We start from the raw sequence: 12,323 nt of genomic DNA, 5'->3' as shown, positions 1-12,323 counted from the left end.
TTATTTTTTCATAAGGAGCATGGTAGCACATTTTTAGTTTATAGAAAAGGGGAGATAGTATAAATTTATAAGAAAGGATACCATACCAAGGCCACTTTGGGCCTGATATGCTTGGATATCAGGCCCACGTTGGGCCTGATATGCACTCATATCAGGCCCACGTTGGGCCTGATATGCACTCATATCAGGCCCATGTTGCGCCTGATATCCAAGCATATCAGGCCCAACGGAGGCTGATTGTATTTTAAATTTTTCCCAGCACCTATAAATATTTAAATAATTATTTGCCACCAGATTCTGAGTCCTTGCAACTCCAGAATACCACTAGAGCTGAAATGGGTCCAATCAGAGGTGTCTAGGTCCATCAGTGGATTTTGACTAAAACCCACTGATGGCCCTCCCCTACTTGGATTTTCATGAAATCAAGTCCCCTGTGAAGGTCTTGGTGGGGAGATGGTATTTATGGTGTCAAACATAATTTATACACCATGGATTAGGAAGTATGGCTCCGTGCCAGTTGCCATTTATTTTTTCATAAGGAGCATGGTAGCACATTTTGAGTTTATAGAAAAGGGGAGATAGTATAAATTTATAAGAAAGGATACCATACCAAGGCCACTTTGGGCCTGATATGCTTGGATATCAGGCCCACGTTGGGCCTGATATCCAAGCATATCAGGCCCAACGGAGGCTGATTGTATTTTAAATTTTTCCCAGCACCTATAAATATTTAAATAATTATTTGCCACCAGATTCTGAGTCTTTGCAACTCCAGAATACCACGAGAGCTGAAATGGGTCCAATCAAAGGTGTCTAGATCCATCAGTGGGTTTTGACCAAAACCCACTGATGGCCCTCCCCTACTTGGATTTTCATGAAATCAAGTCCTCTATGAAGGTCTTGGTGGGGAGATGGTATTTATGGTGTCAAACATAATTTATACACCATGGATTAGGAAGTATGGCTCCGTGCCAGTAGGCACGGAACAGTGCACAGCTTTTCTTTTCTACCCTATGGAAGGTGACTATTAAAATTGATGTTATTTTATTATTTTGATCAGGCCCCTGTAAGAATGCTTGGAGTTTATATTAGGGGGAGATAGAATACTGTTTTATTAAATGATATTCATATCAGGCCCACGTTGGGCCTGATATGCACTCATATCAGGCCCACGTTGGGCCTGATATCCAAGCATATCAGGCCCAACGGAGGCTGATTGTATTTTAAATTTTTCCCAGCACCTATAAATATTTAAATAATTATTTGCCACCAGATTCTGAGTCCTTGCAACTCCAGAATACCACTAGAGCTGAAATGGGTCCGATCAGAGGTGTCTAGGTCCATCAGTGGGTTTTGACCAAAACCCACTGATGGGCCTCCCCTACTTGGATTTTCATGAAATCAAGTTCCCAGTGAAGGTCTTGCTGGGGAGATGGTATTTATGGTGTCAAACATAATTTATACACCATGGATTAGGAAGTATGGCTCCGTGCCAGTTGGCAAGGAACAGTGTCAAGGCCACTTTGGGCCTGATATGCTTGGATATCAGGCCCACGTTGGGCCTGATATGCACTCATATCAGGCCCACGTTGGGCCTGATATCTAAGCATATCAGGCCCAACGGAGGCTGATTGTATTTTAATTTTTTCCCAGCACCTTTATAAATTTAAATAATGATTTGCCACCAGATATGGAGTCCTTGAAACCCTAGAATACCACTAGAACTAAAATCGGTCCAATCCGAGGTGTCTAGGTCCATCAGTGGGTTTTGACAAAAACCCACTGATGTCCCTCCCCTACTTGGATATAAATGAAATCAATTCCCCTGTGAAGGTCTTGGTGGGGATATGGTATATATGGTGTAAAACATAATTTATACACCATGGATTAGAAGGTATGGCTCTGTGCCAGTTGGCACGGAACACTGCACAGCTTTTCTTTTCTACCGTATGGAAAGTGACTTTTAAAATTGATGTTATTTTATTATTTTGATCAGGCCCCTGTTAGCATGCTTGGAGTTTATATTAGGGGGAGAAAGAATAATGCTTTATTAATTGATACTCATATCAGGCCCACGTTGGGCCTGATATGCCCTCATATCAGTCCTACGTTGAAATAAATAAGGTGATTTATATATATACACACACACACACATATCTATATATATATATATATATATATATATATATATATATATATATATATATATATATCTATATATATATAATGATTTAGCAACTATCTACGAGAGTTCACACTTATGACTACTAAAAAACTGAAATTCGACAATCAAGAAGTTCCTCAATTCTCCCGTAAGGGAGATCTTTTGACTTTCCTCTACAAGTTCAACTTGATATTGACTTTCCTCTACGAGTTCTACTTGATAAGGTACTCCGTGGCAGTTGGCACGGAACCTAGTGACGTGCTCTTGAAACCGACTGTTGGTCCGAGCCTATTTGATTTTTTAAACAATCCCAACCGTTACCATGTTTTCAGTTTTGAGAAGATAGAAATGGTGTGCATTACAACTTATATACATTGTCTCTTTCCACTGATAAGCACCAGCATTGCATTTTGTATATTGTGATTTATATTTGACTAATCAGTATGCAATATTATTAATATTCCAGTGACAGTTTCTAATCTTCTCATACACTACATACCACCGTATTATACAACAAAGACTACATACAAAGATATTAAAAGTCCTACACTACGTAATAAGTGCATTTACATACTATACAAGTTTTTGGCTTACAAGACTGGATATTTAATCCAATGTTTGAAAATACTTATCCCTCAAAATTGCTACCATTATATCAATTCTAATCTTTTTCATGTCTCCTTGTTTGAAGTCCATCTTCATATCATATAGGAGACATCGAATGTATTGCATCACAAAGAAGCCACAGTCAACGCTGTAAAGAACAATAGCATTTTAATTGTCAATATTTTTTTATCAATTATTTATATTCACAGGTTGTGCTCGATTTACCTTGCTTGTTGTTGTGGGCATTCAATTGTGCGAGATACCCATCTATCAAACGGATAATGCCTTTCCAAGTTTGGATGAATAGCAGCAACGTCCTCACGACTATATAATTTAAAATCTGATACCTGAAGATTGAAGAGGAAATTTCCATTTTCCATCAAATAGCATTTATATTAAAATACAAACCTACACATTATTATTAGATGCTCACCGCTGCTTCAAATTCATATTTGTATTTACTTCCACTTGCAAGAGAATTGTATTGATTGAACGTCATTGATTTGGTGTCCACCACCAGCAAGTGGAAGTGTACATTATCACTGCACAAAGGTATAAATATATATCTTACCTCTTCATCTCGTCTATCCGTCTTTATCATGTGTTGGAAGGCAAACTTACTTGACGATTTCATTAATGAATACAAATATACAAAGTCATACATACATAACCAACTAATAAAAAGAATTCTATTTTTTACTATAATCAAATCAATTCCTTACTGTAAAGAATGTTGAACAATATATTAACTTGTTGTATGTGCTTCCAGACGGGAATGCCCCCCTAAATAAAATTTTACAATACGTGTCGATTACATCCCCTCTTGTCAACATTTCTCCATTCACACCAGATAAAAGGGAATACAAATTTAAACAAAAGGGTGGTTCCTCCCAAACTATATCATTTGTAAACCTACAAAGTAAACAAATCACAGATTATTTTTACAAATTTCTTTTTGATAACCTTAGCCCAAATATGTAATCAGATAAGCATATATTATACTTTACTATTCAACTATTTAATTTACATACTTTATTTCCTCCAAGGCTTTTAACAAGTACACCACCTCTTCGTCTTGTTTTTTTTTCTTGGAAGACTTAAATTGCTTCTTCATATACTATGCATACAAACAAATAAGGCAATTAGATAATCCATTATATCTAACAAATTGCAAAGAAATTTGCATATATCGTCTTACAGCAATTGCTTGTTTCCTCATTTTGTCATATTTGGCAAACATTTCTACATCCTTGTCTGCCTCTTCATCAGATTTGTCTTCCATCAATTGTACAATATTAATTTCTTCTTCCATTTCATCCAAACCTATTTTTCCTTTCCCCTTGCCCACAACAACATATTCTTTGACAAATTTTTTTCCTTCTCCTATACTTGTAACTTTTTTCGCAGGCTCACTTATATGTATATTTCTACGCTGCCTCTTAGGTAAAGTTTTGAGCCACAATGGACTATCAATTGGAGTATCCTCGTAATCACTTCTGTCACGTCCTCTCCTACTTCTTGTTGTAACACCTACAGGTTCAATTTGAGGATCGTCTACAGGCTCGCTATATTGAGATTCCATGCCTTTTTTTTCAACTATTTTAAGTAACTCTTTCACCCTCTCCTTCAATTGCATGTTCTCCATTGTTAGCTCTTTATTTATGTTTGCTTGAATAATGCAATTACAACAATCCTTATTAATCTGCCTTCCTCCTACACTCACTTCAATTTGTGATGCCTCCATTGCATGTGGACTGTCATCAACGCCAGTAAGGTTCTCAACCAATGATCTTTCATCTTGGTTAGGGATTAGGTCAATCACAACCTGTAAGAATATTAAATCACATGTTAAAACCATACTTTTTAACCAAACTATAGTCAAAGTATTCTAAATTTACCTCTTCAGATGAAACTTGGTTAATCATTTCTCTCACCTTACTAATATGTGAAGGAATATTCCTCCACTTATTTATTCTGGTTCCTTTTATTTTGTATGGTTTTTGGATTGGAACATGCTCCAAAAACCATGCCTGATTCACCATGACAAGGGTTAACTATTTTATAATTGTTCGCAAAATATTAAAAATTTTCACACAAATTAAACACTTACTGCCAAAAGACCAGCAAATCCCTTTAGGTAAGGGAGGTTGGTGTTAGCATGTTTTGTCTCAGTTGATAAAAATATGTCCTCAATCTTAAGTAATTGTGGAGCCATAAATTCATGGATTGCTTCAACCCAGTTGAATCTATCAAGATTCTCAAAATCATCTACTATATCTATAAGACTTAACGGGACCTTATATGTACTAGAAGAAAATAAGATACAAACAAATATATACAAAATATAGAATTTGCAAAATAATAAAACATCATCTTCGCCTTCAACGCGATTGCCATAAAATTTAAGCAACTCTTCAATTCTTGATCTAGTAGCTTCTTTTTTGTTTGAGAAGTAAGTTAGAAAAAGGTCACTCGATGCTTTAGCTGAATCAATCGGAATTGAAGCTCCTCGGTCTGCAATACCGAGCAGCAATGAAACGTCTCATCTTGTGAAGCAAACCGGAACACCTGACCAAGTTAAATTATTATTAGACTTCTACCAACACATACAAAAGTATTAGGAACACCGTGGACATGATACAATGTCATATCAAGCACTGATACTCCATCGTATCAGCCCCACCTTTAGCAAAAGCTTAAATTTTACCATACAACTACTTTGTAATTAAAATACAAAATTATAAATTGTACCTGAGAATTTAAAGGTTTGACTACTTGAATCCCAATTTTCAAATATATTTACCAAAATCCCACGGATGTGCTGCATATCTTCTATGTCCAAAAATATACGAAAGGGTGACTGTTTGATCAACACTATGTGTCGGTCATGTAAAATAACACAGCCTCCATGCGTTCCTTTCTTCGTGGATGATTGAAAAAAACTTTTAAAGTGACCGAGGACACTGTTCCAATGCAGTTTCTGTCCAACATCAACTGAACCCTATACTTTATAAAAATAAAAAAATTTAAATCATACTAGCTCAGCTTCTCAATATCACAGAGTTTGTAAAATGATAACCTTTACAGCTAATTGATGTGGAGAGGATGATGATTCCCCCGATCGACGTCTTTGCGCCATTATGATACTAGCTGATTAATGTAATGTAAACCCTAGAATTGTTCACTGATGGCTCACGAACACTCCTGGTTTTTAATTAAACTGAAATGCTAGCTAGATGCCGCTTGAGAAAAACTCGAACTGATGGCTCACGAACACTAAACTAGGGTTTCACAAGACCGAGCTACACTCGCATGTCACGAAGGAGGGAGGTACCCTAATGATCGTTTTTTTTTTTAATATCTAAGTTTTTTAAAAATGTGGTTCGGATGCCTGGGAAATGATGACTGATCAGAGGAGTTGGTTGGCGGTAGAGTTATATTCGGTAATATACATTATTTACATGTGTCTTTTGGTAAATATAAAATCGTGATATATTTTTTGATAAATACATTAACCTTAGTACGCTTTTTGATAAATTATCGAGTACTTACAACATAAAGATATAATAATATAATTTGCAAAACGTGCAGTACTTACAACATAAAGATATAATAATATAATTTGAAAAACGTGCAGTACAATTTGCACCATTATAATAATATTTGAGAACTAGCTTCTGAAAATGAGGAGGAATATATGAGAGAAATACTAGTAAATACTAATACATAAAACTAATAGGGGATGCCATGCAATTATTCAGAAAGCAGAACACATAGTCAACAACAAGCAACACAAGTCAACCTAGACACACTGTAGCTAAATCGAGCTGTCGACAGCCTTTCCGGCAGCGGACCTCTTGTTTTCGTGCCAGACGTATATATCCTCTATCAAATTGTTCAAACCCTTGTCGGACGAACCGCCCTTGTCTACCGCCGCTCTCGCCTTCTCCGCGAGCTCCCTCGCCCGCCTTCTCGTTCCCTCGCCCGCCAACCCAGCGTCCATGATGCTCCCTATCGCCCTTGCCAGCTCCGCTGCTCTCACGATCGTCCGATTTGGATCCGTCGCGCTCCTTATGCTATTTGACGCTTTGACGCCCACACGGAATCGCTCCACCACCAGCTTTTCGTTTATAAACTGCTCCGTCCCGATCGGCCACGTCACCATCGGCAACCCGGAGGAGACGCCCTCCAGAATCGAGTTCCACCCGCAGTGCGTCACGAAGGCGCCGACGGCGGCGTGGCTAAGCAGTTCTACCTGCGGGACCCACCCCCAAAGAACAAGCCCGCGCCCCTTCACCCGCTGCTCGAACCCATGCGGCATCCATTCGGCCCCGTCCGCCTCGCGCACCACCCACAAGAACGGGTGGCCGGAAGCCTCTAGCCCAAGCGCCATCTCCCTGAGTTGCTCGCCAGTGAACTGGCTCCAGCTACCGAAGCAGGAGTACACTACCGAACTCGGCTCTTGCTCGCTGAGCCACGAGAGGCAACGTCCTCTGTTCGCGACGGCGACAGGGTCGACGTTGCCGCCTCGGACCCCGAGGCCGCCGGATTCAGAATCCATCAGGGCGACAGGGCCCACGAACCAGGTCTTGATGCTCAACATCTGATGGAAGTAATCGAGGTAGATCCCCTCAAACTCGGTAAAGCTGTTGATGATGATGCCGAGGCTTGCTTTGTCGGCTTCGCGGGCTTCTTCCATGAGGCTACCGAAGACAGTATCCTGGACAAGGAAGTCGGGGAGCTCAGATCGTGCTAGTAACAAAGGGTGAGGGAGGTCCGGGATGGGAACGCGCTCGTCGTGGCGGATGACGTCCTTGAACGGCTGGTTCGTCAATACAGAATGCGAGACGCAGTAAGGCAGGGTCCCCACCGCGCCGAACGTGATGCGCGGGATGCCGAGTTCGCGAGCGATATCTATAGTCCACGGGAAATGGCTGTCGGCGACAACCGCATCAGGGTGGTGGAGGCCGAGCAGGTGTTCGAGGGTGGGGCGGGTGAAGGCGATGGCGGAGTCGATCTTGTGGCACTCAGCGGGGGGAAGTGCGCTGATGTTCTCTACACCCGGAGGGAGGCCGGACTCCGCCGACGGGAAGGGGTATTCGAGTAGCTGGATCCGGAGGCCAGCGTCGGCTGCGGCGTCGACGGTGGCGCGGACGAGGGCGGCGTTGCAGGGGGTGGCTAGGATGGTGGAATCGACTCCTCGGGAAGAAAGGAGGCGGGCAATGTCTACCAAAGGGATCAGGTGGCCTGAGGCGAAGTAAGGAATGAAGAAGAGACGGAGTGGCCTCCGATCGGCGGCGTCGGTTTCGGCGACGGAACTCATCGCTAGTCTGAGTCTCGAAGGTAATCGGTGAAAGCACTCCTCAATGTCCATTTATATTGCGTTGTTAACCTGAACCGGCGTTCGGTCCGGTTCGATTGGAAAGCCGGATTTGAATGATTGATTCACACCCGATGTTCAAAAATAAAATTCTACGTTAAGTCCATAATAATTTATGCTGCGATGGAGGGAACTCTATCCGGCACGAGATTAATTATCGGAGTGGAGAGCAAAATTAAAGCGGTCAACGTTCAAAAATCAAAGGGCCAAACAGAGGATAATTGTAATGGTCGATCGAGCTATCAGGTCATAATCGGAAAGATACGGGTCCGAGCTGACCCCCACTTAGGCTCGGGATGATATGCGAGACAGCTGACGCTCGATACGGAGTGACAAGATGCAGCAGAGTCCCAATCGAGCAGCTACCTCGCTCGACCAAGCAACGGGACCTAACCAATGACGCAACGGAGTCCCGACCGAGCGGCTACCCCACTCGGTCTAGCAACGGGACCTGGTTATGGACAGAGCATTCCCAGCCGAGCGACTACCCCGCTTGGCCAAGTAACGGAATCACTGTAGTATCTCTCGACATTATTTTTGGAGATAGTGCTGCTGACACGAGGCATGATCAACAGACGGATCATACGGCCGAAACTTCTACTGGCGCGTTAGGGATATACATGCCCTATTAAGGTATGATGTTAGGGGTACTTTTCTGACAAGGTCCTTTCTTGGGACACTTGGGAGAGAGTGCCCATGCCTCGAAAAGCGCGCACGCTACCCACTAGGGCTCTATATAAAGGGGGTCCTTCATCGGTGGAGGTACGCTTTACTATTGGATACCACTGTTCCTACAGTTGCTCTGCTTCTCCATATTTTCCGATGACTAACTTGAGCGTCGGAGGGCCAACGCCGGGAACCCCTTTCCTGGCTTGGTACTGATGTCATTTGTTTTGTAGAGAGGAGCAGAGTCCACGTCCGGTCAGCGAAACTACCACCTCCCAGCTTCACGATTTCAGACAAGATCATTTTAGCGCTGTCTGTGGGAATGCGACCTGTATTCTAACGGGAAGATAGAAGACGCTGGACGATTCATGTGTAACACCCATAGAATACTTAGCAAGATTTTAGATTTTTTTTTTATCATAATAAAAATAAATAGGCCTTATGGGTAAATTTGCAAAAAAATGATAAAATAAAATAGAACCAAAAAGAGATGACCAAGGCTTGAACTTGGATCTCTTACTAGATATATGTATGTGTCAACCAAGAGACCAAGAGAAATTATTGTTAAAGAGAGAAGTGACAATATAGTTAAGAGTAAGAAAAGAGCTTTTTCATTGAGAAGTAGAAGTTAGAGTTGCCTTCTCCCTCTCAAAAGAAAAGATGATTCTTGCTTCCTCTTTTCATTAAGGAGAAGTAAAAGGAAAGGAGAAGGAAAAGTACATTTTCCCTTCCTCCTCTCATGATGAATAAAAGGGGAAATTAAATAAGAAAACTCATTTTCTCCTCTTCCTTCTCCCTCCTCCTCCTCACCGTGACCAAGAGCCCCTCCTCACCTCTCCTTGCCGAAATCCAAAAACAAAGGAGGACTCAAATATTTGAACTCTTGAAAATAAAAATAAAAATAAAAATAAAAAGAGAAGAAACCATGCTCATGGATCTTAGTAGGTTATGATATGAATTTAGTTTAAGGATTTATGTTGTATGTTGTTTAAGCTTGATCTTCTTATTAATATGTTTATTGACCTTCTTTTAATAAGGTTCGGCTATGATAAATTTTTAGGGTTCATGAAGCTCAAAACCTAAGTTAGTATGCTCATAGACTTCCTTATGATATGTTATGAAATTAGCTAGAGATTCATGTTTATATGTTGCTTAGAAGTTTACTTCTTGTTGTATGATGTTTCGGCCATGATAAAATTTTAGGGTTCATGAAGCTCAAAACCTAAGTTTGTATGCTCATAGACTTTCCTATGATATGTTATAAAATTTGCTAGAGATTCATGCTTATATGTTGCTTAGAAGTTTATTTCTTGCTTGAGGAAGTTTCGGCCATGATAAATGATCCGGTAGTAAGAGCAGGCCCCCCCTACAAAGTCAACGCCAAGTGGAAGTCACCGGAGCAGCCGCCCATCCGGGGAGAGTGTGGTCCGACCGGAAGGACTGCCGTAGACGGCCGGTCCGATCGGACTGCCGGCCGGCTCGCACTTATGGTTGGAAGGCACCCTGTCAAATCGGGGTTCCGACGCTCAGTTGAAAAGGTCATGGACCGAGCTGACCTTTTGACCGACCAAAGTCATAAAGCACCCCTGTTTATTAGTCTCCACAAAGCACAAGTAAACCACTGCGGTTGTCCGGCCGGATGTTGAGGGAGCTGTCCGCCCGGACGACAAGTTTGGAGCAATGGAAAAGGACAGGGGACTTCTTTCTCTGACAACCGGTAAGCTTTCTAACAGCCGCATACCTAGGAAAGGACAGAGGACACGTATGCACCTCGGTACACGTGCTCAAACCCTTCACAACTCTATATAAAGAGCCTCAGACTTCGTCGGGAAGGGGGATCTCCAGGTATTTTGAGACTTTGGGAGCCACCTTGTTCATCGTAATTTACCTGACTTGAGCGTCGGAGGGTCGCCGCCGGGAACCCCCTTCCCAGCCCGACTTTTGTGCAGGTTAGCCGGAGCATCGCACCACCAGTTGGAGATCTACACCAGCGAGTCGGAGAGCGCCACGTGCCCAGCGTCTGGAAGTCACCGGAGCAGCCGCCCATCCGGGGAGAGTGTGGTCCGACCGGAAGGACGACCGTAGACGGTCGGTCCGACCGGACTGCCGGCCGGCTCGCACTTATGGTTGGAAGGCACTCTGTCAAATCGGGGTTCCGACGCTCAGTTGAAAAGGTCATGGACCGAGCTGACCTTTTGACCGACCAAAGTCATAAAGCACCCCTGTTTATTAGTCTCCACAAAGCACAAGTAAACCACTGCGGATGTCCGGTCGGATGTTGAGGGAGTTGTCCGCCCGGACGACAAGTTTGGAGCAAGGGAAAAGGACAGGGGACTTCTTTCTCTGACAACCGGTAAGCTTTCTAATAGCCGCATACCTAGGAAAGGACAGAGGACACGTATGCACCTCGGTACACGTGCTCAAACCCTTCACAGCTCTATATAAAGAGCCTCAGACTTCGTCGGGAAGGGGGATCTCCAGGTATTCTGAGACTTTGGGAGCCACCTTGTTCATCGTAATTTACCTGACTTGAGCGTCGGAGGGTCGCCGCCGGGAACCCCCTTCCCGGCCCGACTTTTGTGCAGGTTAGCCGGAGCATCGCACCACCAGTTGTAGATCTACACCAGCGAGTCGGAGAGCGCCACGTGCCCAGCGTCTGTTGACTTCTGGTTCGGACAGGATCAATTTGGCGCCGTCTGTGGGAACGCTCCTGCATCCGATCGGAAACAATGGACGAGGCTGGACGACAACACGTGGTGACGCTTTCGAATGAGGAACTCGACGCTCTGATCGAGACAAGGGCCACCAAACTTGTGGAGCAAAAACAGAAAGCATCTGCCGAGCGGCCAGAGCAACAAGCAACATCAGCATCTGGTGGCCGAACGGAAGCACCACCTGCCACCGTCGCATTTCATCGGGCTCTATTCCGCACCCCTGAAGCCTTACCAACTCACAGAGATAAGGGGTCATCTTCAGAGGAAATGCCTCGACGAGACGACAGGAAGGGGAAAGCCCCCCGAGCGGACGCGTCGCCCGAGCGGATCAATCGCCAATTTTCAGAGGTCATTCTACGAGACCCTCTGCCCAAGCACTACACGCCCCCGACGATCGGCGAGTATAATGGGACAACCGACCCGGATGATCACCTGGGTAAGTTTGATAACACGGCAACCCTCCATCAATACACAGATGGAGTAAAGTGCCGAGTTTTTCTCACCACTCTCTCGGGATCGGCTCAACGGTGGTTCCGGAGGCTGCCGGACGGATCCATCACAAGCTTCAAGGACTTTCGAACGACCTTCCTCCACCACTTCGCCAGCAGTCGGCGTTATCAAAAAACAAGCGTAAGTCTGTTCGCCATCAAGCAGCAGCAATTCGCTAGCAGCCGATGCTACCAGACAAGTGGCGATGGACATTCCAGCGGCTACTGAAACCATGATGAATGCCTTCACACAAGGCCTAGTGGATGGAGATTTCTTCCGATCGCTCATCAAGCCGCCCGGGATT

General features: G+C 43.5%; 1 protein-coding gene across 1 annotated transcript; it reads right to left on the bottom strand.

The window, feature by feature from the left end:
* Positions 1 to 6,497: 6,497 nt before the first annotated feature.
* Positions 6,498 to 8,173, bottom strand: LOC122016704 (scopoletin glucosyltransferase-like). The gene has a single exon (XM_042574091.1). It carries the CDS (start codon positions 8,142 to 8,144, stop codon positions 6,588 to 6,590), a length of 1,557 nt encoding a protein of 518 aa, XP_042430025.1. The 5' UTR covers positions 8,145 to 8,173; the 3' UTR covers positions 6,498 to 6,587.
* Between the last annotated feature and the right edge of the window lie 4,150 nt (positions 8,174 to 12,323).

The sequence above is a fragment of the Zingiber officinale genome, chromosome 1A, assembly GCF_018446385.1.
Source record: "Zingiber officinale cultivar Zhangliang chromosome 1A, Zo_v1.1, whole genome shotgun sequence".
Classification (NCBI taxonomy): domain Eukaryota; kingdom Viridiplantae; phylum Streptophyta; class Magnoliopsida; order Zingiberales; family Zingiberaceae; genus Zingiber; species Zingiber officinale.
Note: the sequence above shows the minus strand (reverse complement) of the source record. Positions and strands in the feature narration are given on the sequence as shown.